At 39.3% G+C, this 24707-nt stretch overlaps 1 protein-coding gene across 4 annotated transcripts in view; it reads right to left on the bottom strand.

The window, feature by feature from the left end:
• Positions 1–24706, bottom strand: part of PTDSS1 (phosphatidylserine synthase 1) — a 30192-nt gene extending 5486 nt beyond the window's left edge. Inside the window, exons 1-9 of one of the 4 annotated variants that reach the window (XM_030444572.1) lie at positions 24389–24706; positions 18736–18827; positions 17154–17198; positions 14836–14960; positions 11668–11826; positions 8106–8257; positions 6805–6946; positions 6238–6350; positions 4586–4651 (exon numbers count right to left, since the gene is read on the bottom strand). In XM_030444572.1, the coding sequence (XP_030300432.1) occupies positions 4586–4651; positions 6238–6350; positions 6805–6946; positions 8106–8257; positions 11668–11826; positions 14836–14960; positions 17154–17198; positions 18736–18827; positions 24389–24567 (1073 nt within the window). In that variant the 5' untranslated portion in view covers positions 24568–24706. Of the gene's footprint in view, positions 1–4585; positions 4652–6237; positions 6351–6804; positions 6947–8105; positions 8258–11667; positions 11827–14835; positions 14961–17153; positions 17199–18735; positions 18828–24388 lie in introns of those variants that run through there. The other 3 variants (XM_030444573.1, XM_030444574.1, XM_030444575.1) reach the window with 3 other exon arrangements.
• Between the last annotated feature and the right edge of the window lies 1 nt (position 24707).

Here is a 24707-nt window from a genome sequence, read left to right as displayed (position 1 = left end):
ACTTTGGTTGTTTCAGATGGATTTAATGAGAAAACTGAAAATTAAAAGCATTTCAAATGCTCTGAGAAACGATGCATTTGTTCTGGTTTATGTGTAAACTCAGTAAGTATTACAGTATCAGAGGATTTGGGAAGATACAAGAAGAAAAACTGCCATACTTAGTTTGCTAGCTGGCATTAAAAGAATTAAACAAAGTAATTCCTGATTATATCCTGATATATCAGTTACCAGATGTAAACACCTTCTCATTCTCAGAGCTATGGAGGCTTGTCTACACTTGTGGAACAAGGGGTTATAGATCCAAAACTTCCACCAACTGCCATGGAAATATATTTAGTTTGTACAGGTCTTTGACACAAAATTACATATATTTAATAAATGGAAGAGTAAAAATGTGTCTAGTGCAGCAAAGGCATAGAAAATAGACTTTTCTTGTGCTGAAGCATGTAATGAAGAAAACTATTAAATTTATAAAAGTTTAATACTTAATGTGTTCAGCAGTGACTCTGAGGTTGTATATGAGCACAGGCATGAACAATCCTCCTCAAACATGTGCAAGCACACTCAACATCAGGTCAAGTGCTCCAGACTCCCAAGCTCTACACTGCAGGACACATTTTCTACCAGAATTCTCCAGAACCGGGGAAATGCCAAAACCAGCACTACTGCTTGGCAGACAGGACCCATTCCCCTTTGTGAAAGAGGGAGGAAAAATGTGTGCATGGCTTAACAACTGGTACTGCAGAGATGGTCCTGGTGCAAATAATAAATTACAGCTTTCTCCATCCCATCTGGCATCACTTGCAGCATGATGAGTGGCCCCAAAACTTGGAATTGTGGAAGTAACACCCAGCTGACCTATACTGCAAATTAATGAGGTGCACAGTAGTAAAAAACAGAGTAGTGTTACTCTGTTGGGTCACCAGCTATTTTTCTTTCTTGGTTTTACATTATTCTTACTGATCCAGCTGTAGATTAAAAAATAGTTAAACTGAATTACAGCAGTGGGAACAGAAAGACCACCATTAGGAAACAAACATGAGGGTATGATATACTAGAAGGCATAAACAAAACAATAGGCTATTTCCAACAAGGGCTTCAAAAATTATAGAGCTGTTTGTGCTGCTTTATACGTTTTCTCCATTATTCCTGTAAGTAACAGTTGGGTTAAGCATACTGTACAACAGGACAGCTACTAAAAATTAAAGCAGTGAATCAAAACATAGAAAAATGCTAACAGTGCCAGGTGTGTCTTACTGATAGGTGATGAGAACACTAAAGACAAGAAAACTAGACACCGTTAAGTTTTTATTCAATCAAAATAATCCTGTAACATCCTAACAGATAGTCCTTTTTGAAAGGCTTCATCTTAATTAAAATTGTGCCACTTCCAGCAGACGTGTTACACTGTTCATGCCTTGTATCACTTACTGTCCTTCTGCTGTAAGCAATGTTACAGTATAAAGTCCGAGAGAACAGTTTCACAACAATGCAAGGCACTAATTATTCCTATGATTAGGCTGCTACAGAATCAATTTGTGCCTTTTGAAGTGTGTCTTGATTACCACAGATATGAATATTACATACAGATGCTTTTAATTGCTTTAGAAATTATATTCTGAGTAGTTAGATTACTGGAAGAGAGCTACTCTTGCAACAAACAGGAACTCCTAGTGTTGCTCTGGTTTTTCTAGCATGTTACAGAGGCAAGTAGGATCAAGGAGGATCCTTACTCCATGCACATTTCCCACAAGTAGATAGGACTGTAAACAAATATTCTAGGATAGTTCTTGTTATGCAATCACAAACATATTTAGACACCTATTTAGTAACATATATTACGTTAATATATGTTCAGAGAGAACACTGAACCAAGGATTACAGTTTCTGGAAGTCTTGACAATTTTTCAGATCCAGAAGGCAAACACTCAACTTCTTATTTCCTCTCAATTTGTAAAACATTATGTTCCCATTCTTTCTCTTGGAAAGAATGAACTTTTTGAAAGAAAAGTTCATCTTTCTTTCATCATAGTGCAAAACTTGAAAATTCTCCCCCCAGAATTATATAATTGTTTTAAATGTATCTTCTCTAAGACTAAAATTACCATCTATAGTTGAGAAAAATTCCTTTTTCATATAAAAATTTTAATTCCTAAGTCATTTAAATATGTGGTTCAGTAACAAATCTGCATTCAAATGCATATCTCCAAAATATGAATAAAGTTGACCTGTAACTACTAAGATGCTTATGCACAAACACAGCAAGGTTATTTTCTAACCTCTGTGATTCTAGTTATAAATTAAGCAGTCATAGTGAATTTGTCATTGGTTAGTTAAATTCAATACAGATTGCTGCACCATGGTAATTTAAAAAAAATCCCAGGCCTTTTTAAGAAGCTCATATGTTGCAGACTCTTTAGGAATTTTAACACATGTTTTATGGAGAGGGATCCTCCCTAAGTAAGAACCAGAACAGAGTGAGTACTTTTTAAATGTCCATTGGATGTTATTGTCATGAGTTGAAGACAGTAATAGAGCCATCCAGGAAGGTGGGAAATCCATTCAAAGAAGTGAATACTTAAGTCCAGCCAAACCCACAGAGACATGAATCATGTTCTCCAGGGTACATTTAAAACAAGAGTAGAAATCTCTTCAGTTACATTGCAGCACATTCTGTTCTCATCTCAATTAAATGTTGAGAAAGGGGGCTGCATTACAGTGATCTAGTGCAGCTGGAAACATGCCTTCCAGTCCAGAGCTGTTCCTAAAACTCTAAAATCCTGAGTCTAACAATAAAGATGAGATAAAGCTGCAAGAGCACTGTCTAATTTACATCTGAGTCTTTTATGGCTCATTGAAATGCTATTCCAATTTAAAATAGTAATAATTTCTTATATTAAACACAAAAATGCTTCAGTGAGTTCTGGAAACGAGACACTAATCTTGGCAAGGAGAATGAAATGGCTGTTTTAATTTAAAACTGGTGCCATCAGAAACTAGAATAGTTTCTCAAAATATGTATTTCATTTTTTTTCTTTAAGATGCGATTTAGGATCTTTTATGTTTTCCCATTTATAAGCTTCCAAATCAAAAATCAAAGGGGACGCTACTATGCTGTTTATTTACAAGTGTTCTGGTTTTGACCAGGACAGAATTAATTTTCTGTCTTCTAATTTTACTTTCAGTTAAGCCTCTTCTAAGTAGCTGCACTTGCTGAAATTAACAGCAAGTTTCTCAGTCAGTGCCTGCTTCTAGGACTGACAATGCTCAATGTTTATAATTACAGCTAGAGACTGGTATGCAGGACACTTCTCAGTTCTTAGGAACATCTTGTGCTCTGTAAAGAGAAAGGGAGTGAAGAGGTCACACCTGCAGCCCTCCTTTAAAAGAGAGAAGTGGACAAGATGGGTGACCAAGATTGACCAAATGGGGTATTCCATCCCATACACATCATATTCAATATATATTTGAGGGATCATGAGGGCCAAGCCCCTTCCTCTTTACCCTTCACCCTTCCCTTTGGCCCTTCTTTGCCTATCCCTGTTTGCTTCAGCATCCTGGGAGGATTCCATCCATTCATCTGCCTGTGATCTCCATCCCTACCAGCCTGAGTCTGTGTGCTCCTGCCTCCAGCTCCTCACTGCTGCTGACTCCAGGAGTCCAGCCTGGACCTTCCAAGGCTGCCCTGCCCTGCAGCCTGGGTGGTGATGTGAGCATTACACTGTGGGAAAGGGGGAGGGAATGTGGTATCATTTTGTGGCATATTTGTGTATATTTAATAATTCTTCCTCTTTATCATTACTGTTTCACTAAAGCTGTGTAGTTTAATTTCCAACCCATAACTCTCTCTCCCTTATTCTCTCTTCTTCCTTTATCAGGGAGAGGATGGGGATTAATAGAGAGCATCACTCATTCAGTTAATTGCTGGCCCAGTGTTAAACCATAACAAGAAGCTTTTACAAAGCTACAACAGAATGTGGTTTAGGTTTACAGAAGAGTACATTTCAGTCAAGCCACCCGGAAGCTCTCACCAAAAGCAATGCAAACTCTTCATTTAAAGGTCTCCCCCAGGAGATATGTTGAAAGAAACTGTACCCAAAGTAACCCTTGTTCACAGTGTTACTCTTTTCCCTCCTCCAGAATAACACAGAAATAGCTGATAACCATGGTTTGTTTCGCTGCCTTCTGATTTTGCTAAAAGCAGCAATGCCCACCTTGACGGCCACAGTATTTTCTCCAATGCCAGGCAAGCACGAGAGGTAAAAACCTCTCATCTCCTTCTCATCTGACTGAGAATATGGGCAGCAATGCCAATGCTACTTTGAAGGACTCTAGTTTTATCCAGCAGTTTCTTGTTCTTCCATCTGTTCTTCTCCTTACTCATTCTATCACTTCCCATGCCCCACCCAAAAATCCAGATTTTTCTTTTTCTCTGAACTTGCAATAAAAGGGAAATCTTTCCATATTGTTCTTTATACTAAAACCAACACAAGACAACAACTGGCTTCCTGCTAAGCCTGTTTCTCTGCTGAACACATACTTAACACTTGTCCAAGTGCTTCAAGCATGCAGCAAGAACACTTACCCAAAAACCCAGCACTGAGTTCCCACCCTCTTGCACTGCGTATCTGTGAGGTAAGCGTAGTATTGCCTGAGAAGGGAAAGAAGAGAATTCTTCAGTGAAGCTGAAAGTCTCCAGAGTATTTACATTAAGAATACAAGTTTATGTTACAAATGTATCTACGTTGAAAATGAAGTGCTGGTGGTTAAAATCACATGCAATCACGCTGGATGTCTACCAGATGGCTTAGACTCTAATAGGACAGATTATCACATCGACTGGATAACTTGAAACAACACAGAAAACACTCCTGAGAGCAAGGACAGGGAAAGTACCCAACCTAGTAGGCCAACAAAGCTACATATTTGTCTCTTGCATCTGCATTGAATCTCCAAGACTTTTAGACAAAGTGCAACAGCTTTGAAATAATTAGAGAATCCTCCAGTTTTTCCACAGTTTATCTATCTTTAATTTATTAACAACTGCATTTTCTTGAGAACTGTAGGTCTGAATTATGAGAGAAACTGAATATGGCTGTTCTGTATTCCAGATGAGCACTCTTACTACTGACATGCTCTCCAAAAGAACAGAGTAGAATTTCTATCTATTTTGATAACAGCCTGGAGACCATTCTGCTCTGTTCTTTATGCTTCTAAATGTTAAGAATTTAGAGAGAGGAATTCCAAAGATGTGGGACCAAAGTTCTTTTTCTTCATCTCCAACATCCACCGAGAGATGGGAAGCCAAGAGTTACTACTTTAGCAACACCAGGACTATTTAAGAATAGACTGCTACAGGCTGGCATGTGCCACAAAAGGGCTTAAAAGCTCACCTACATAGGAACTCATAGGATGATTAAGGTAATTTAGTTAACATGAAATCAGTACACCTAACTTGAGACAAACAGCTGCACTTTAGGCTGCCATTTAACTGTTCAAGGTAATGTCACTTTACTCATGAGTGGGAAATTCCCTGCCTCTAACTGTAGAACTGCATGCATTCTGTCTACCTTCAGCTATGTCACAGGAAAAAAAAGACCCACAACTAAGGGGACTCTGCTAAGGGGACTCAGAGCATACTCTGCTATGAAAGCCCAACCTCCTCTACCCTCACTCAAAACTATAAAACATTTCTATCCTTTTCTTCATGAAGGAAAGAAACAAAGTGAAATACTGGGTGTCCCTAAAAGCAGGTTAATGTTTCGACACAACTGTGTATATACTGTTGTGTTACTCAGAGTAACCTAATGCTCTTTTTTCTTGTAACACACTAATATTTCATGTAGACTAACAGAATAAAAAGTTCTGTTAGAAAACTCAACAGCTCTGTTTTTCCTCATCTACACTTTTGTGAGCATCTGATTCATCAACTTGGATATTTTTGCAGTCCTCGAGGATAATATATGCAGCTAACTCACAACACAGGCAGATGCCATTCAAGCAATAGATGGAACAGACTGGTTCTGCATCCCTATGGAAACACAGATGTTTATGTACATTTTATCTTATTAGTTTACTTGGCAGAAAATACACTTTACTGAAAAGTGATGATTGTTTTGCTTTTTGTGGCAGCAATAGCATAAATTTATTGAAATGCACTGCATTTACTCACAAACCATATGCATTTCTTGGATGCTCAAAGTCAAGCTACTTAAAACAACACAGCAACAGAGTTACCTCACGGTGGGTGCTGTAATGATTCCTATGAAGAGAATTCTTCCCCAGCTTAAAGGATGGCTTGCTTGGAACACAAAGATGTGCTTTAAAAAGAATGTGTTCAGCTCAGTCAGCTTAAAAAATTAAGAAGAAAAAAAAAAGTTAGTTAATAGCATTCAACTTACAAAGCTCTTAATGAGTTACTACCAAAAATGTACAAAGATTAATATGGGATACTAAAACAAAGAAGGAAAACTATTTATGCTCTACTATAGCCCTGCTGGCTAGATCGAGGATTTAAATAATCCCACTCTCAGACAAATAGCCCTATGAAAATATTTGCTCTTTCCAGAAGCCATTAAGGGACAAGAATTCATGCTGTAGAGGTCTTTTAATAAAGCTCATAGTCTCAATCAGTTATGAATGACTGAGGCAAATTTGGTAGAGGACTAGAAAAGATCGTATTAAAAAACTACAAAATTATCAAACATTTCTAGTTCTCCTTTTAAAAACTAAATTAGGCAAATTAAAACAGCCAATAGTAACCAATCTGATGGCAGCTTTGATTTCACAGAATTTATTTCTTACCTGCCAAATGATCATGAAAAGATAGATTCCAGCCACTCTTTGAAAGGAAGACTTGGGGTCAAACCAGCGGACGTAGGTCCAGCTGGCTGGGGTGAACTGTAACACAGCTCTTTTGATTTTCCCTGTGGTTGTATGAATGTCCCTAGAAAAAGAGAATGCTGGAGTAAATGCAAGGAATAAGCAAGGGAAAAAACCAAACAAAAAAAGCAGTAGCCAGTAGCAGTTATTGAGGTATAAGTACAATCACATTTGTTTAGTGCTGGACACTAAAGATCTTGACACACACAACTTTGTACCAGGCAAGGGTGAATAAGAAATGTAATTTATTAAGCATTCCTGTCAGGGTGCATTCTGCTATGAAAGCCCAACCTCCTCTACCCTCACTCAAAACTACAAAACATTTCTATCATTTTCTTCATGAAGGAAAGAAACAAAGACTCCAATTCTGCAAAGGCTAAACAGTTCTCAGAACAACTGACAAATCTGCAAGTAAGAAAAGAAAGCAGCACAGAAGTTCATGTAAGGTATAAAAACTGAAAGTTAAGATTTGAGCTCCTTTTCTGTCTCTCAATGCAATTTGGCAATTCATTGCACTTGATCCTTTTTCTTCATTACCACTGGTGATGTGCAGATGACCATGCTTGCCACCCATTGGAGGGAACAAGGCCAAAGAAGGGCAAAATACTCTGAGAGAAACTGTACCTGGACAACTAAGAACTGACACTAGGCCAAAAGCTGTTGCCCTTTTACATGACTAATGCTAATTTATTTTGTAATTACTCTGTTCATTGTAGAGGGTCAGCAACGGGGTAAGATGATTCACAGTACAGGTAAAGTCAGCCTGATTCCTCCTCTGCAATTACAATCAGTGCTGACACTTTCACACTAATGCTTCATCAGGCTGAGCCCAAAGCTAGTTTAAAAACATTTTATAACAAGAAAGTAATTACAATTTGTATTGTTCACTGTCTTTTTCAAAGCTTAAATTGTATAAAATCAATTGAAAGTACAAACAAGTTTTACTACTTTTTCATTTGGCATCAATATTCATAACTTTGATTGCAAAGGAAAATTATATATAAATATCATCATATTTACAAATAAATGCTGTGCAGTACCATTACTACAAGATGCACTTTCTACATTTAAAATAAACTTACAATGTTATTAGCACATGAGGATTATATGCTATTTCTATACCACATTTGTTTTATATATGTGGAGAAGAAGATCTGCTTCCCAAAGGAATTGATTTAGTATTATAAGATCAAACATAATGTTTATGAAGCTTTTAGACCTACTTGAAGCTTGCCCAGTGATAGGTCCTCATCTCCAAGAAGCGACAAACTACCATGCCCAACCAGATGCCACCCCCATTACAAAGCAGGATGTCCAAAATTACTTGATCCCACCAGCATTCAGCAAAATTAGGCAGAAGGTGCATGAAGAAGAGCTACAGAATACAGCAAAAAGATTCTGGGTGAGGAACAGCACAAAATTCACACATATTTACTTTTTCAGTACACATTTAAAAATCAGCTTTTCAGTACATGTCATACTTCTATGGCATGAGCCACAATCACTGAAATTTGATGAGCATCCTTCCACTAACTTCAGAAGGCCTTGGACAGGACATCAAAGTTTCCTTCTCACCATTCTCTGCTGGGGCTATGCTGTATATAAGGATGTCATTGAGCTCATGGCCTCTGGATGCTGATACACAAAATATTTATACAAATGCAGAAAACAAGCAAAACTACTACCTTTCGTGGATGAAAGGTGTTTTGTGCTTTTAAAAAAAATTGAAGAGAATGCTAGTTTTGAAATATAACAGGCGTTAAATCCTGAGGCCCAACATGCTTTAGTACTGACAGTTGTTACAAATGCATCGAATTCTACAGACTGCATCTTCTTGCTGATTTAGAAAACATACTACTTAATACCATTTAGCAAAAATAAAACTCTTATATTTAAGCTTTTTACAGTCACTACATTTCTTAAAAATAGTAAAAGTTAAATCAATGCTTCACATAATACAAATACAGCCAGAAAGGCCCAAGAAGTTAATACGATATTGCACTCTTCTTTCCTATTTGCTCTCTGATAAGTGAGAACAATGAAGGTACCTTTATTGTAAAGATACTGGAAAACAGGCCAGAAGCAAACCAGTATCTGACTGAAAAGCTACTGTCATCTGGATATATCAAAATATATTCATTTCCCTAGAGATTTCCTCTGGAAAGTGTACAAATCTGTTATCTCTGAGGCAATCTGTTCCTTTCTAAATCCTCGACTTAACTGAAGATCACTGTGAGGCATTAGTAAGGCAATTAAATGTATTTACAGATACTTTTGGCAAGTTTACACTTTTGACAGTGACATCAAAATATAGACACAATTTACTGAGAGCCAGAAATTGATTCAGCACCTCTCGTTCTCCTTTAATAGAAAATTAATGAATTCTCTATTCCACAGGAAAAATCATAGCAGCCAAAAAAAAAGACTGAAAATGTCAGCTTTAAACTAGTAAGACACCCGTGTGCTAAGTGCTAGCTTTGTAATACTCAAGGAGATCCATAACAAAATACATAGCAACCAAAATAAGGTTATTTCCTCCACAAAACCAGTACAATTTTTGTCAGTTAACATATATACATACTGTGTCTGTGGAAGTTCATTGGTATGGTTTGAGATAAAGTCTCTTTTGTTAATAAATGCATAAATAAAATATTGAAAAAATCTGATGTGGGAAAAGCTGCTAGAAGAATGCTTTCTGTACACAGCAAGAATGAATACTGGTCCATTCATAATAAATTAGAGTAACTGGCATGGGCAATGACAGTTCTTTTGAAAACTCTTGTAAAAATGCATCAAAGCAACTTGGTTTTCTATGACAAGTCTCCCGGAATTTCAATTTGTGGAAAAGAAAACCTGAATTTCTCTTCATGACCCAAACTATCAAGTATTGCTCAGTATCCTGATACAGTTTATGTTTCACATTTTAAATTAATTTAACCTGAAAGTGCACGAGGCTATGCATCACAATCTGCAATAATGCAGCCCAAGCCACCAAGTTACTGATTGTAAGGCAGCAAAAGCCAGAGCACAGGGGTCAGGCAGACTACCTCTAAGGTGGCAGCTGTTTCATCACAAGAGGCCAAGGTCTGCCTGCATCCCAATCTTAATCCAACAGTATGGAGCATCAGCCAGGTGTCCCATTTCAGAACAGGGAATCAGCTGAAATCCATTAATGCTAACAGGAGATGCACCCTACCTAACTGCCCTGATCACTTCTGAAGGTTTTTAATGATAGCCCTGAATTAACTAATTCATTTAAAACCCATTTGAGTGGTGATTACCTCTCTATATTTTGAACTCTACCCAACACATTGTCTGTTCCAATAATATGCCTTTAAACAGCAGGGAATACTAAACACCCCATGGGGTGTCAAATTGAAGATGATGGTTGAGCAATGATCAACTGAATGATAACAGCTAGCAAAGTTGGATTTCTTTTGTGGATGGGCACTTGTGAAATCCCAATCTTAGGCAGTTTCAAAATAGCTTTGAAAACAGCATATCCCTCAGTGCCACAGAAAATGAAAATGTGTTTTGAAAAAGAACCCATGGCACCAGCATTTTCAAACCAAGAAGTTTAATTTTAAACAACTACATCTTTATCTATAATTCTGAATTGAATACCTCATCAGATGAGCCAAGCATTCTCAAGACAGCAAGCTCAAAAGAAAACTATGATTTTAAAGACTAAATTCAGGTGTTTACATCTACACTTAGTACTTTAAGTGTGACAGGATATTAGACTATGCCATCCCAAAAGCTGACAAAAATTGTTTTTTTCTTTCTTCACTCTGAATTTTCCAGTCAAAAAATATAGTGAAATTAAATTCTCTTTTACAGAAATGCATACTCGGATTTTAGGGACATGTATTCTACTAATCAAGCTGTAGTTTACATGCAAATGAAAATGTTTAGAGTAGCAATTAACCAGCCTGAATTCTTAAAACAGATTTAACAATAAGAACTAGCAGTCTAAGCAACAGTCGAATGACTCAATCAACTTAAATATCTGCATTTTTTTGGCCAAAATGGGATTTGAAAGTGCCAACAGTGAAATTACTTAAGTGCTTGGGAGAACTGTGGTAAAGCTGGATTACAAAAATAAGTCAATGGTTCTCCAAACCATAGAGCTGCAGACTACACTGCACGTGAACTAGCTTAGGTCCAGGTCTAGTAAAAACCACATTTTTACGTCAGTGACAATGTGAAGTATGCTTGTGATTTAACTTAAGTGGCTGTGCACTCAGGCCTCTCAGAAGACAGAGAGAAACATCACACTTCCAAACAGAAAACATCACACTGGATGTTCCATATAGATTTCTCCTCATGGGTCCCCACATCTTACTTGCAGATATCCTTCTACATCCTTTCACAGTACAGTATGCATGACTACACCCAGTGTGCAATATTGCTGCATTTGGGGTAAGGGAATCAGGACAGCAGATCACAGATACTAGAAAATGAAAAGGGAGAAATGCTCTGAATCTGGTAATATTAGTCAACATCTGAAGCAGCATTGAGTGCTGACTTCCAAAACAGCAGGAAAACAAAGCATGGATGGCACTGGCAGGCAGGCCTGGACTTAACTAGCCAGGCAGTCACTAAACCACAGCTTACTTTTGTTCATTAATGCAATTACACCACTTGCTCAGCATCTGGTTTAGATGGCTTAAAATGTAAATCTCCACTGAGAAGCAGTGAGTCAGCCTTCTAGTAGCATTCACACTTTACACAGCATCACTTAAGTCTCACACTGGTTTATCATAAGATAAATGGGTGGCCTACCTCAGTGAGCTCCCAGGTGATGCTGATAGTCCAGCACAGGCCGTAGCTGCGGATCAGCAAAGCCTTCATAGCCCAGCCCCAGAAATGCCCAAAAGCAAATATATCAAAGTGGCTGAGGATTCTCTCCCACGTGATAACATGGCAGTTCACAGCATATTCCTATTAATGAAAACAACCAAACACACAAAAAAACAAAACAAAAAACCTCAATGAATATGCCACTTCAAAAACACTAGAATGAAGAAACTTCTATTTAGTACAACAAATCTGAAATAATAAGGATATTAAAATATGCATTATTCCACTTTCTTGATCTTCTAAACTCTTCATGAAAGCTTTCAGTTGTAAGAGTTAGTGTTATCACAATGCAGCTCCAGTTTAAAAGGAGATAGAATAGACTTTGGTGCCTGAGGGAACATGTATTCCGTGTATGACAGAGGAACAGCAGGAGAAGTAAAATCAATAGAATAAAACCCAGTAAACAATACATCAGAAAATAGTTATTTGATTTTAACATCTTGATTTGAAGTAACTACCATTCCCCATTTTGGGGCTGTCTTTTGCTCAGGTGTGGCACATTAGTGGCTAATCCTCATTAGTTTGTGATGTTACATTACTCATCTCAATGTTCATTTGAGTATCTTTCGTGTCTTATTTTCTCATGAAAGCTATTTCCCAGAATTTCCTATTGAGAAAATTCAGTCACAGGGCTGAATTAAGAAAAAAAAATTAAAATCATAGGGAACTTGCAACTGTTCCATCACAAATTAATAGTAGATTCCTTAAGAATATTCATTAATATTCTGGTTATCAGCAACAAAACAAATGTGTTCCCTCATCATGTTGTACTAGAAATGCTAGAAATCACCGCTCAACTAAAAGGAATCTGTATGCAATTAGGAGGCTGCATCTCTGAGGTTCTCTTATCTATTCCTAACTAGAAACACACATAAAGGTAATCGCTGTCTAAGCCTCCTAATATACACATTGCCATCTACAGGTGACAACAGAGAATTGCTTAGATGATGAGTTAAGAATTCTCTTTCAGACAAGAACTATTGCTAATCCTGCACAAACGAACAACCACCAAGCTGAAAAAGGGATGACAGAGAAAGATTCAAATTCTGGCCTCCATAAAGAGAAGAATGCACAGTTTCATGCAAACACTTGTATCAAGAGGTTGCTAAGTCCCACTACGAAGCTCTAAGTAACCTTTATTGCTGGTGCTCCCTGAAGTGAAAGGATGGTATTGCTTCTCACACATGACAGTGCTGGTCACCCAGAGAAAGGAGCACCACCAGTTCTATAGATGACAATGCTGCTGTTTCAGTACATGGACCCAAATTGCTCTGAATCTGACTCGTTCGCCAGAATGAGAAGCACTGAATGCAGGCTCTTGGTTACAACGTGGTATCTGAAATTCTGTGAACACTGTGAGGTTACTCCAAAAGTAAGCTTTTTTACAGGGCTCTTGCTTTTTGGCTTCTATTTGTGCTGGGGCTTTTTTAACACCTCTCAATTTTATAGCTGCAACTCCACAGGTCATACAGTATCTTCTATACTCAAGCACCTTTGCTGGCCAAGTGCAAGAGACAAAGCTGCAGCTGTCATTTTAGCTGCACTTCAAAACTTTACTCCAACTTTAAGTGACAGTATCAGGATTTCAGGTTTGCTAAATAGTACAGAGCAAGCTTCTGCAGATTGCTACAGACAGGGAATCTGCTTTACTGTGGTTCTCTGTGAGTAGTAACACAAGTCCTCTCCTGACTTCAATCTATTTATTTCTAACTTAAATGACAGCAGAAACAGGTGAATCTGTCTTACTGACAGATGCCTTGTCTCAGCTTCCTTTAGTTGCTCAGCAACATCACAAACCTCCAAGCTCATGCTTCATTTAGCAGTGTGTCCTCCCACCACCCCAACAGCAGACTGCTCAGCCTCACCACCATCATAGGTCTCCTACAGAGCAGAAAGTCACAGACCTACTCTTGATGTCGGAGCTGCACAACACGTAGTGTCCATCAGCTGGGTTGTAACATCTGAAGCATCCAGTTTTCCAGGTAAGAAGCCTGTGTGCAGCACTCACTATCAATCAACTAATATAAGATTACTGTAAAGATTTCCATTCCTTCTTCGGTGCTACAGGGCAGGAGTTTGCAGCTGCTGCTGATTAGGTGCTGTGCAATAGTTTGCATATGTAGTGAACAGCTATTGGCCAAAGACAATTGGTGTTAATTTCTTGGTCTTGAGGCATGATTTAGGTAACAGCACCTACTGAATAACAGGTGACCATGGTGAGCTAACGTGCAAACCCAAGGGCAAGGAAGCACACTGGTTGGGTGCTGGGTAGTAGTTTGATGCAACAGTGAAGAGAGCAAGATTGACAGCTCTTGTTCTCCGTGCAGTAACCCTCTTTTTCTTGGTGCTCAAGTGATCACACCCTCTCCTGCCTGACTTCCAAACTACCTCACAGACTTTTTCCAGGCCTCCTTTTACTACCTCAGTTCCCTACGATAGTGTCCAGACCTGAAAGGGAATGTTCTCTGAACTGAAAACACATTGCAAGCTGCTCACCAGGCAGAAACAGCAGCATGGCTTTCCATGCCAGACCATGGCCTACGGAAGTAATTCTCCAGTGGTAACATCACCAGTGCTTAGTTGGGTGACCCAAAGGCACCAGAGTCCTGCAGTTGCTGTACTTGAATTTCAACATACTCAGTAGTACGCCAGTCCAGCACTAAGCTCACAGCACTAAGGCAACAAAGTTCTTTGAGTGCAGCATTGTGGCATCAAAAAAAGCAAGCAGGGAGACACACACCATACAGACCTCTCTCAGATACTACCTTGTTATGTCTGTTTGTAGTATCCAGGCTCCTTTCTATTAGGAACTATCTTTATATATTTAAAGGAATTCAAAGCAACCTCAATGCAAACATATTTCACAATCCTGACTGCATTCTCATCAGAACATCTTCATTAGAAAAAAAATACAGAGAAGATCATTTTTCACATCAATTGATCTTGATGTAAAAACCTAGTGGTTGACTCTGTCATGTATAGGCACAAACTTGCATCCTCATTCCAGTAAATCCAGATTTATCCCTTCCCACTCATGCAAAACAAGCTTAAAGTAGCCAAAACATCCAGTAAAGTGCCACGAATACATACCATGATATCTGCTTCCCTTGTGGCATATCGAAGGTTTGGATCCAGCCAGTACATCACTGCTTTTACCTGCTCAAAGTTAAGGAAGAGCACGAACACCAGGAACAGAAAATAGAGCACACTGAGACCTGCAAAAAGACTCAGCTTTAAAATGGTGTTCACCCACAAAACTCCTAAGGACACAGAGTCCAAAAAGCTGCTTAAGATGTTGCTCTATACATGCCCAGTTTGCACGAATGAGTTTTCTACATGTAGTGGCTACATGCAAAAAAGCTTAAGAGACACAAGTCAGATGGCAACCTCTGCACACCCAGCCCTCCTATCACCTCCTGTCTCAAGTGGCAGACTATGGGCTTGACTGAATGAACCCAATCAAAACAAAATCTGTCTAATCAGTTTAGACACAAGCAGTACAAGCTCATGACCAGGAAGTTCTTCAGTAAGAGATTGAGTAAGAGATACATCAGGATCCCAGGACTGGATTAGCTCTGCCCCCTTGCTGTGAGTATTCTTGGTCTCATTAATGGAGGTCCCTAAACCTATTTGCAGACTTCAACACAATGACCAATGTAATAATCCCACCTGGCATTTCTGAGATATGCTAGCAATATGGAGTAGCTATAAATATAAACTAATGCATGCTTGAGTTACTTTTGTGGGAGGGAATATTTGCTGTTTGAAGCTTTTAAAGCTAAAGATGATTATGATTTGTTTTCACACCATTACAAACCATGAGACCCTACTGCATTTGGAACCACTCCCTCTCTCCTCCCAATATCTGAATAGTTTTTTTTTTTAATTAGAACTTATAAGAATTTAAGAGCCCTAGGTGTAGATGAGTGGGTAGATTAAGCTGCTACTGGGAGCATATCTACTTAATTCACAAGTTCACAGATATCTAAGCTCACATTTGGAAGCAGCATATGAATACTAACACCATTTCTATAGTCTAGCACTCAAACTTACTTGTGTCCTGCAGCAATGTCACGGAAGGCAGAAAGATTAATGGGAATAAACTTAGTATCTATCATCCAAAATATACTATAGCAATTCTAAAAAGATATTTTTAACTATAAACAGATCCCCAGTCTGTGCTAGAGAGCAATTCCCATTCAAGTACACACATATAGAGTGGGAAGTATATATACTGTCCTCTGCCATACATCCTAAAAACACATCAGGTAAACAGATGCCAAACTACAAGCACAGCCTGCAGGCAAGGGTGCACCCTGAAATGTTGAGGACACCACTCCTGCTTTTCATCTACTGTAAGACCCCAAGCACGGCTAAATAAGCACCAGAAATATGGAAAAAATGTTGCTGTTGATTCTACATGCTGTCTTTTCCCTAAAGTGCAAGAGCTCGAGCTCTGACAGTACAGACACCAAGAATGGCCTTTCAATTTACATTTACTGAAACCTGAAATGAGAAGTTAGATGTGTGTTTCCTAAACTTCATGAGGAGACAGATTCTTTAGCAAGTACTATCTGATTAGCAGTATCCTCTCAATGTCAATAGATGAGTAATCAGCTACTTTGGGAAGCTACTTATTTTTAGCTATGTAAGGCAGTGGGAAGGAGAAACATGAAAAGAAACAGATCAGCTTTTAAATCAGATGTGCTTAATTCTTTGCAAATGTGCTTAAAGTCCAGGATATGCTCTGTGAACCCTGAACTATTTCAAAATAAAATTCCCTCAGTATTTCAAAATAAAACTAAAATAAAAATGAAAATTAAAACATTAAAAAGTAATTTAAAAATTAATAAAAATTAAAATAAAATGAATGCTACTAATATTTGTAGGTATTTTTTTAATTGTAAGTAAAGAATATGAATATATATGTGTTAAGAATATTAGAAAGTGTACATTAAGCTATGCAAAAATTAATAAGCTTATAAAATGATAGCATATCGCCAATAATGAAAAGAAACACCCTACTAAACTAGGTTTAGTTAGGAGCTAACAGACTATATGCAGCAGCTATAAAAAAATAACCTTTTTGGGGTGGTGAAAAATTGCAGTAGGAAGGTGTGGCAGGAGGAGATTCAAAATCACAAGCACAAACACAAAACAGGATTTTCAGAGTATCAGAATGAATGATTTGATGATTTAATTTACACTGTCTTGACCCAGAGTAACTACAATAACATTCCCAAACATAATTAAGAACAGATTGCAAGCAACTGCTCAGAACTGAGAGGGAAGTGATATTCACAAAAGTCAATTATGCACAATTATGCTTCATGACAGCTCCACTCATATGAAAGTTAAAACAGCCAGTCCTGCAGAAGCACTGAAAAAAAGTCAGAAACACAACTTACCAAATACCATTCTCCATATTGCAGGGTGGGGACGTGTAAAAGGTCCTGTGGACAGTAAACAAAAAGCCTATTAGAAAACACACCAGTAAGAACCACAATTTTTTTTTCATTGTGTTTCATATGAGAATTCAGCATGAGCACCCATCACTTCTCCATCAAACTATGCAATATATCTGAATGCTGGAGTTCTGTGCTAAAACAAAAAAAAATGGTTACAGCATATTTCAGAGAGGAAAAGGAGTCAAGCAATTAGAAGGGAGTATACAAAATTTTCAATTATTTTTATGTAGTTTTTTCCACAAAAGTAGTGTGCTGTTAGCTCAGAAGACACCAGATGTCATGTGTCACCTGAGGATCTCTTGAACTGGTTTCCAGACCACAGCTGACACCTGACTTGCTCCCAGTGAAGTAATCAAATAAAAATTTCTGTGTTAGCAAAGAAACGTGGTGCTTAAGCTTTGGATGACAATACAGTGTTAGGAAACAGACCTCATAAAAGCCTTCAAAGTATCATTTATCTGAAAAGTAGTAAGATACCTATGCTCTTTAGCAGTGTCAATAATATTTACTTTAGATCTAGTTATTGAACTGGCATTAGATTAAAAATCTCTCAATGTGAGAAGCAGGAAAGTCAAGCCTACCAACAGTAGAAAATCTCTAAACAGGAACCACACATTTAGATAGCAAGAAGCAGATGACCAAATATTCTCAGCACACACTGTGGACTGCTTTTTAGCACCATATTCATAAAGCTCACTTTTCTCTGTCACTCAGTTTTTCAGGGAGTGCTTTGTGAAAAACATGAATTAATGATTTTTAAAATATGAGAAAAATACATCCCAACTCTGAACTACAAAGCTGCACTGAGCACAACTATTTTTTCCTGAACACTGATAATCCTGAAACAGTTCAGACTTGACCCAAGAATTATGTTCATGCTGACAGCAATAACTAGAAATGAAAAATAAATATTTTTTTTAAAAAGCCCTCAAAGCTAAGAGCAAACAAGATGACAGCATTTCCTCCACAGAATTAAGCAGTAAAAACAAGGGTTTTTCTTTTTTTTGCACTTTCTGCTCCTCACACAGTTACCAAAACTTTTGTACAACTCAAATTTCTATTGAGCAACTGTGATCTGACACTGTAACATGTGGCCATTTCTACCACTACCTTCTTAACACCCATTTATGTAAGGTGTTACACTTCCAAGAATTTATAGAACAGCTCTTCTGTTGAAACACACAGAGGCAGATTCCTTTTAAACATTATTTAAGGATCTGGCAGCATCATTACTTAGCAATCTGAGCTGCAGCTATGCACCTGCAAGTAAAGACACCCATTTTGAAAACCTGACTTCATTTTAAATACAGACAAGCTATAAATAACTTGTACTTTACTCTTATCTCTGCTCAGTATGACTGCAACCCATTTTTTCATCATTCCTTAACATGAAAGAACTCAAAAGAAGAAAGAAAAGCAAATATATTATAAGTAGTACTTAAATAAAAATAAATATAGTAGTAATAAAGAGACATTCACATGTTGTGAAAAGTGAAGGACAAACAGTATGAACCTTACTCACCATTAGGAAAAGCTAGAACACTGATGATTAAAAAGAAGAAAATCACAGAGAGGATACCCCTCCAAATATTATCCTCTGGGACAGAATCATCCCTGAAGAGACAGAAAACATCAAAGTGTTAAAGTGCATTATAGGGATGAAACTGAAAGGGTCTGAAGATATCACATTATTTAAAGACTACACAGAAAGAGGTATAAGAAATAAACATGGTGGTTATCTAACAAGTCAAGATAGTAACTCTGCTAAATGACTTCCACTCTGCACCTCTGTGTACCAAGGAAGTTGTGGCTGCCCCTTCCCTGGAAGTGTTCAAGACCAGGTTGGATTGGGCCTTGAGCAACCTGGTCTGGTGGGAGGTGTCCCTCCAACCCAAACCATTCTCTGATTATATATAATTAATACATGTAACCCATAAGCATTGTTGGAAGTCAATGCAGAAGCAATGACTGAATTTACTATATGGTGAAAAAAATCTTCCTGCTTTAACATTCACAGAAACATCATTAAAAATACTTTTCACACCAGAGACCGAGACCAAAAACTCTGCAATCCTGGATGCAATTCCTTGGTTTCCCTCTGCTGTTTTGGTGACACTTGCAATCATCTTACCTACCCTGTTCTGCTCCCAATGCCAAATGCTCATGGTGAGAGCAGAGAGGGGGGAAATAACTACAATCAGCCTTTGGAAATAGTCATCACACAGCTCAGAACCCATGTATAACAGACACTACAAAACTTTAAAGTTCCAGGGAAAAACACCTGCTTGCTTATAGACCTATTAAGCTAAAGTTCTGAATAAAATGCCATGTATTATTTGTGCTACTGACACGTTATGGGCAGAGGATACAATTCTTTAATTGGACTGAACTCTTATCAGGCAGGTGGAATACAGTATAAACCCAAAAAAAGCCCACCCAAGTCTTCTAACCAGCTGTCATCTTCTAAGATACTTCAGTAATTCAAATAGAAACAAATTTCAGACTATCATAATATGCACACCTAATATTTTATAAGGTATGACCCACTACAACTCAAATTTAAGTTTCACTATCTGGGTAATTTAATGTACTTAGGATCAGTTTATCTTTTAAAATTTCTTTCTTTATTCTCAACCCATGATAACAGGAAAACAGCACATGTTAGAGGGGTAAAGCTCTTCCTTGCAGAGCATCTCTCACATTGCTGGATTGTTCAGTAAAGAATCTGTGACAGCATAAAATGTTCCTTGCATTAGTTATTGGCCAGTTATTTAATATTCTCACTTAGCCAAATTATTTGTTTCACTCAAAATTGAATCTTAACAGCTCCATGGCAGACTTTCATCCCTGTGAGGCATTTAAGCACCATGTCAGTTTAACTGTATGGCAGGAAGAAGTACATTAAACATGAACAGTTTCTCTGCAGGCCTCAGGGAATCCCCAGGGCATTTTTCTTTTTTTACCAGATCAGTTCACATTTATCATTTCCCAGCATCCATGCTGCAATGGCTGACACCTTCACCAGCTATGAACCCCAAGTTCCAGATCTTAACTTTGGCTCACTTGGCAACATCAAGAGCCTCATGCCATCCAGTGCATTTCCCAGACAGAGTTTCAGGCTCCGATGGCTCAGACAGCAAAGCCATATTCTTATTTTAACATATGTGAATAATACACAGGCACTATCTGACAGGGGTAGAAGAAAGTGGAGAAATTTTTTTTTTTCCCCCCAAGACAAGTGTCACATCACTGTACAAATCAGCACAGCCAAGAAGGAAGTGAAAGACCCTGTGATCACAACACTTAACTGTCACACCAGCTGGGCTGGAGGGTCCTCACCCCTGTGTATCAGGATTTTTAGTACTACTCAGGTTCATGAAAGCTGTGCTAGTCATACTGGCACCACTTAAAGATGTCATATGTGGTGTTAAATTGCATTTTACTCCAAATGAGTGGTAGAGGAATTTCATTTTGGTTGCGGATACCTTTCAAAAGGCATAGACATCCCATCTTCTTGCCAGAAGCAGGTAAAAACAGGTGGGACAAGGGACTCACTATTGTGCACCAGCTGGGGTAAGAATTATAGTGTTTGCCTAGAAGAACTATTCTGGGGAATGTTAAAAAGCAGGGAAGCAAAATAACTGCTGGAGGAAAGACACAATCACAAGAAACTGCAATCAGGAAAATGTGATAAACCATCTCCCCACTTAGCCTGAGGAACTTTGATGCTGACTTTGAAATACAAGCATTCATGCAGCAAAAACAGGACTTCTAATGTGGGAAGACTTGAAAATTCTCTCAATTTAAATCTACTTTACAAGCAACATTTTTCAATTCTGTGCCTTTCTGGAGAACAAATAATAATAATAATTAAAAAAAAGAACATAACAACTGCATTACCTTTTTCTCTCTCCTGCTCTTTTTCAGAGCACTGTACTACACCAGCATGCTAAAAAATGTAGACTAGTAAGTTATTACATTATGAATTAAAAAAAAAAAAAGTAGAACACTCAACTGAGGAAAAAATAGCTAGGACATTATAATTAGAATGTATTTAGGAAAAAAAAAATCTTCCATAAACTCTCCAAATTTAAATTCACAATAATCCAGTTTCATCTACTCCATTAATTAAGATATGTGAAAGACAACAGCCCTACATCCTCGCAGCTCTTACTCCTGCTTTCATAAACCCCTGCAACTTCGCACCAGAAGCTACCAGCCCATCACCTTTCTCAGTCCTGTTGTTGTACCCCTGAAAATACTCCCTCCAGCACCACCCACCCTCCTGCTTGTTGCCTATGGGCTCACAGATAACTGCATCCCTCTCTCCAGGGAGGAAGAGCACCGGGAAAGGGAGAGCCTCTCCACATCTCTGCTCCAGGGTTTAGCCTGCAAGCAGAAGAGTCTGTGCCTGGCTCTTCAGCAGGAAATAAACAAGGCAGCTGAAGCCATTGTCAGAAGCACTAGAAGGGTGTATTTAAAAACAGAATACCTTCTACTCCCCACTTTAACAAGTTAAACAAACATTTCTTTTTCTTGATTATTAGTATTATTACTACCTGAAGAATACTACTATATGAAGTCAAAGCCTCAATTTTACCTGTCAGGCAGGTAAAGGAAGGACCCAAGGAAGACCCCATGTTAAGGCTTGGTACATCCCAGGGAAAAGTATTTTCTAGGTTCATCTGAACACCCACATATTTCTGATATAAAACAATTATAGAAGAGACAAGAAAGACATTGAGGAAAGCAGAATTTCCTCTGCCTATGCTAAAGTTCCTGAAAAAAAAATTTTTTTGCTTAACAACATAAGTATGTATGTATCTTAGAAAAAACCCTGCTTAATAAATTGCCCAGAATAGCTACAGAACAATTGACAGCACAAGGAAAACAGAGAATCACTTGTCACATCCTACTGGGAAGTTTACAGCACCTTGTGCCCAGAAGGTGGAAACAGAAGCAGTCAGTGCAATAAGCTGATAGGAATAGACCAGACCTGGGAGAACATACTATAAGCATGTGGGGAAACATTTCCTCTCCATTTCCAGCTTCTCAAAGAGTACATATGGTTTGGGTAGTGGCCCAAATAAGGTCAAAGTGTAGAGAAACAAGATAAACCAGGTGCCTCGAGTTACCAAAGAGTGGGTGTGAGTCCACCTGTGCCCAGTTAGGGCAGGCCCCCTATTACCAGGGGGCCAATAAAGGTGGGACACACACCCAGAGAGGAAGCTCAGCTCACTCTGGTGTGAGGCATAGAGAGGCCAGCAGCTCGTTGAGCCTCTGGAGCAAGAAAGGCTCTTCCCGCTACACTTCTACCCTGGTCGCGCTGTGTGGTGGCTGGAGTCCTGGAAGAGACCAGCAGCTCGTCGAGCTTCAGGAGCAAGAATGGCTCCTCCTACTACACCAAAGAGACAGCATGCTGGTATCACCCATGAGATTTAGGAAACTCATGTGGTAACTGGAAATAGCAGAAGGGGAGGAAGAGAGGAATTAAAGAAAAAAAAAATAAAATTACAAGATGCTTCCCCAACTTGAGCTGAGAAAACTAAAAGAGAAGTCAATGGCATTTAAACACAGGAAGTGACACAGAGCAGAGACAGACGGGGGGGAAGAAAATTAAACTGAAGAAGTCAGAATTAGAAAGGGAGCAAGAGAAATGGAAAGAAAATATAGCAATCCTTCTGGAAAATGTAAACAGTCCAGAAGTAAAGCAACAATCTTCGGGCCTAGAAGATACCAGTCCTGAAACTGCTGCTTGGCTCATCCTCTGCTTGAATTAACAGCTAAATTTCCTTCCCACAGGTAAGACATCAATTCCATTAATTCTTCAGAACAAGGTATGGAAGAGAATACCTTAATAATTTACAAGTTTGACCCAAGTTATTCCTATAGTGAGAAAAGTGACTGGGTGGGGAGAAAGGACAAAAGGAGCACTTGGAGCCAAGGCATCCAGCTAAACAAATCACAGAAACATAATTCTGATTTTAAAAGTTAAGAAAGGATCCTTGAGACATTCTGCCTCAGCTTAGATTTGTTACCTAAGTAGAACAAGGGATGTGTTCACCAAAAACATCTTCCTTGGGGCCATACACAAGTCGAAACAAGAAAAGGCACACCTCAGACCATTTGCAGCTACACTATTTAAAGTTCCTTGATGCTCCTTTCTCAGCTCAACACAGACTTGACCATTATTTTCATAGGTGAATAAAAACTATACATTAAAGGATCATACACTGAATTGTACATCAGACTTAAAATAATAATGATGTTTCATCAACCTGAGATGAAACTGAGGAGATGAAGCAGAGTTTCATCAACCAGGCTACTGAAAACGGTGAGTTGGGTACCTACAATGCCACAAAACGCAACATATACCTCAGTCAAAAACCCCCAGGAATGACTGTTTGCCCAGAGATTGTATGATTCAGCCTAAAAGAGGATTACATTATCACCTTTACAGCCCCATTCAGTAGGAGATAATAAAAAGTATGCACAAACTGGAAAAATATTGCAAGATGCTCTTTAGGCTGTATCCTTTGTTTATGAATACAGTTCCTGAGAACAACTGTATCAATTGTTTTATTCCCATGAATGACTGGAGGAGTGAAGTTCACTGAGCTCTCTCTGTGGTGGGGAAAGGAGGTGGCTAAGCCTCCCAATACCGGGGCCTATGCCAAGGTGTGACAAGTGCTGTATGAAAATGATGACACAGAACAGTCGCTCCCCTCCACTGAACGCTTGGTAAATTATCTACTTGAGCGATGCCATTGCTGGGCTTCTTGATAGTCCAATAAAAGCCATTTTTGGCAACTGAATGAGACTAACACAGAGCAACAAAATGATCAACAAGTTCCAAGGAGACAGAGCAGCAGAAAATATCCTCGGCCGGAGAAGAGGGCCTCCCCTGCCCGCAGGCGATGCAAGCCCCCCGCCCGCACAGCACACAGCGAGTCCCTGCCCGATACCCACCCTGCTGTTAACCTGACCTCAGCAGGAGACACCGCCCTCCGGAGAGGCGCTGCCCCTTCTCTCCGCCGGGCGACCGGCTCTGGCCCCCTCCCCATCCCCCGCCCCGGGAACCCCCTGGCACCGGAGCCGGGTCCGCGCAACCGCGGCACTGCCGGCATCTAGAGGTGGGGCGGGAGATCCCCGCGGCTGCACCGGGGACCGCGCACCTGGTGAAGGCGAAGGCCATGAGGCTGAGGATGGTGAAGCTGAGGAGGGTGATGGTGTGCGGGCGGTAGAAGAACTCCAGCGTGATGTCCTCCACCTGCTGCTCGTTGATCATGCGGAAGTGCAGGCGGTAGTTCACATCGTCCTTGCTCAGGGTCCGGCTCCCCACGCACGACGCCATCTCGCCCCTTTCCCCTCGCCTTAGCGCAGCTCTGGTTCTCCCGGGCCAGCGCGGCCCTAAGCGGCCCGAACCGCCCCGACCGCCCGCGCCGCCTCCCGGTGAGGGGAGCAGCGCCGCGCCCGCCGCGTCGAGGGGCGGAG

Source organism: Calypte anna, chromosome 2 (genome assembly GCF_003957555.1).
Source record: "Calypte anna isolate BGI_N300 chromosome 2, bCalAnn1_v1.p, whole genome shotgun sequence".
Lineage (NCBI taxonomy): Eukaryota > Metazoa > Chordata > Aves > Apodiformes > Trochilidae > Calypte > Calypte anna.
The sequence above is the reverse complement of the archived record's forward strand: the minus strand, read 5'-3'. Positions and strand labels throughout refer to the sequence as shown.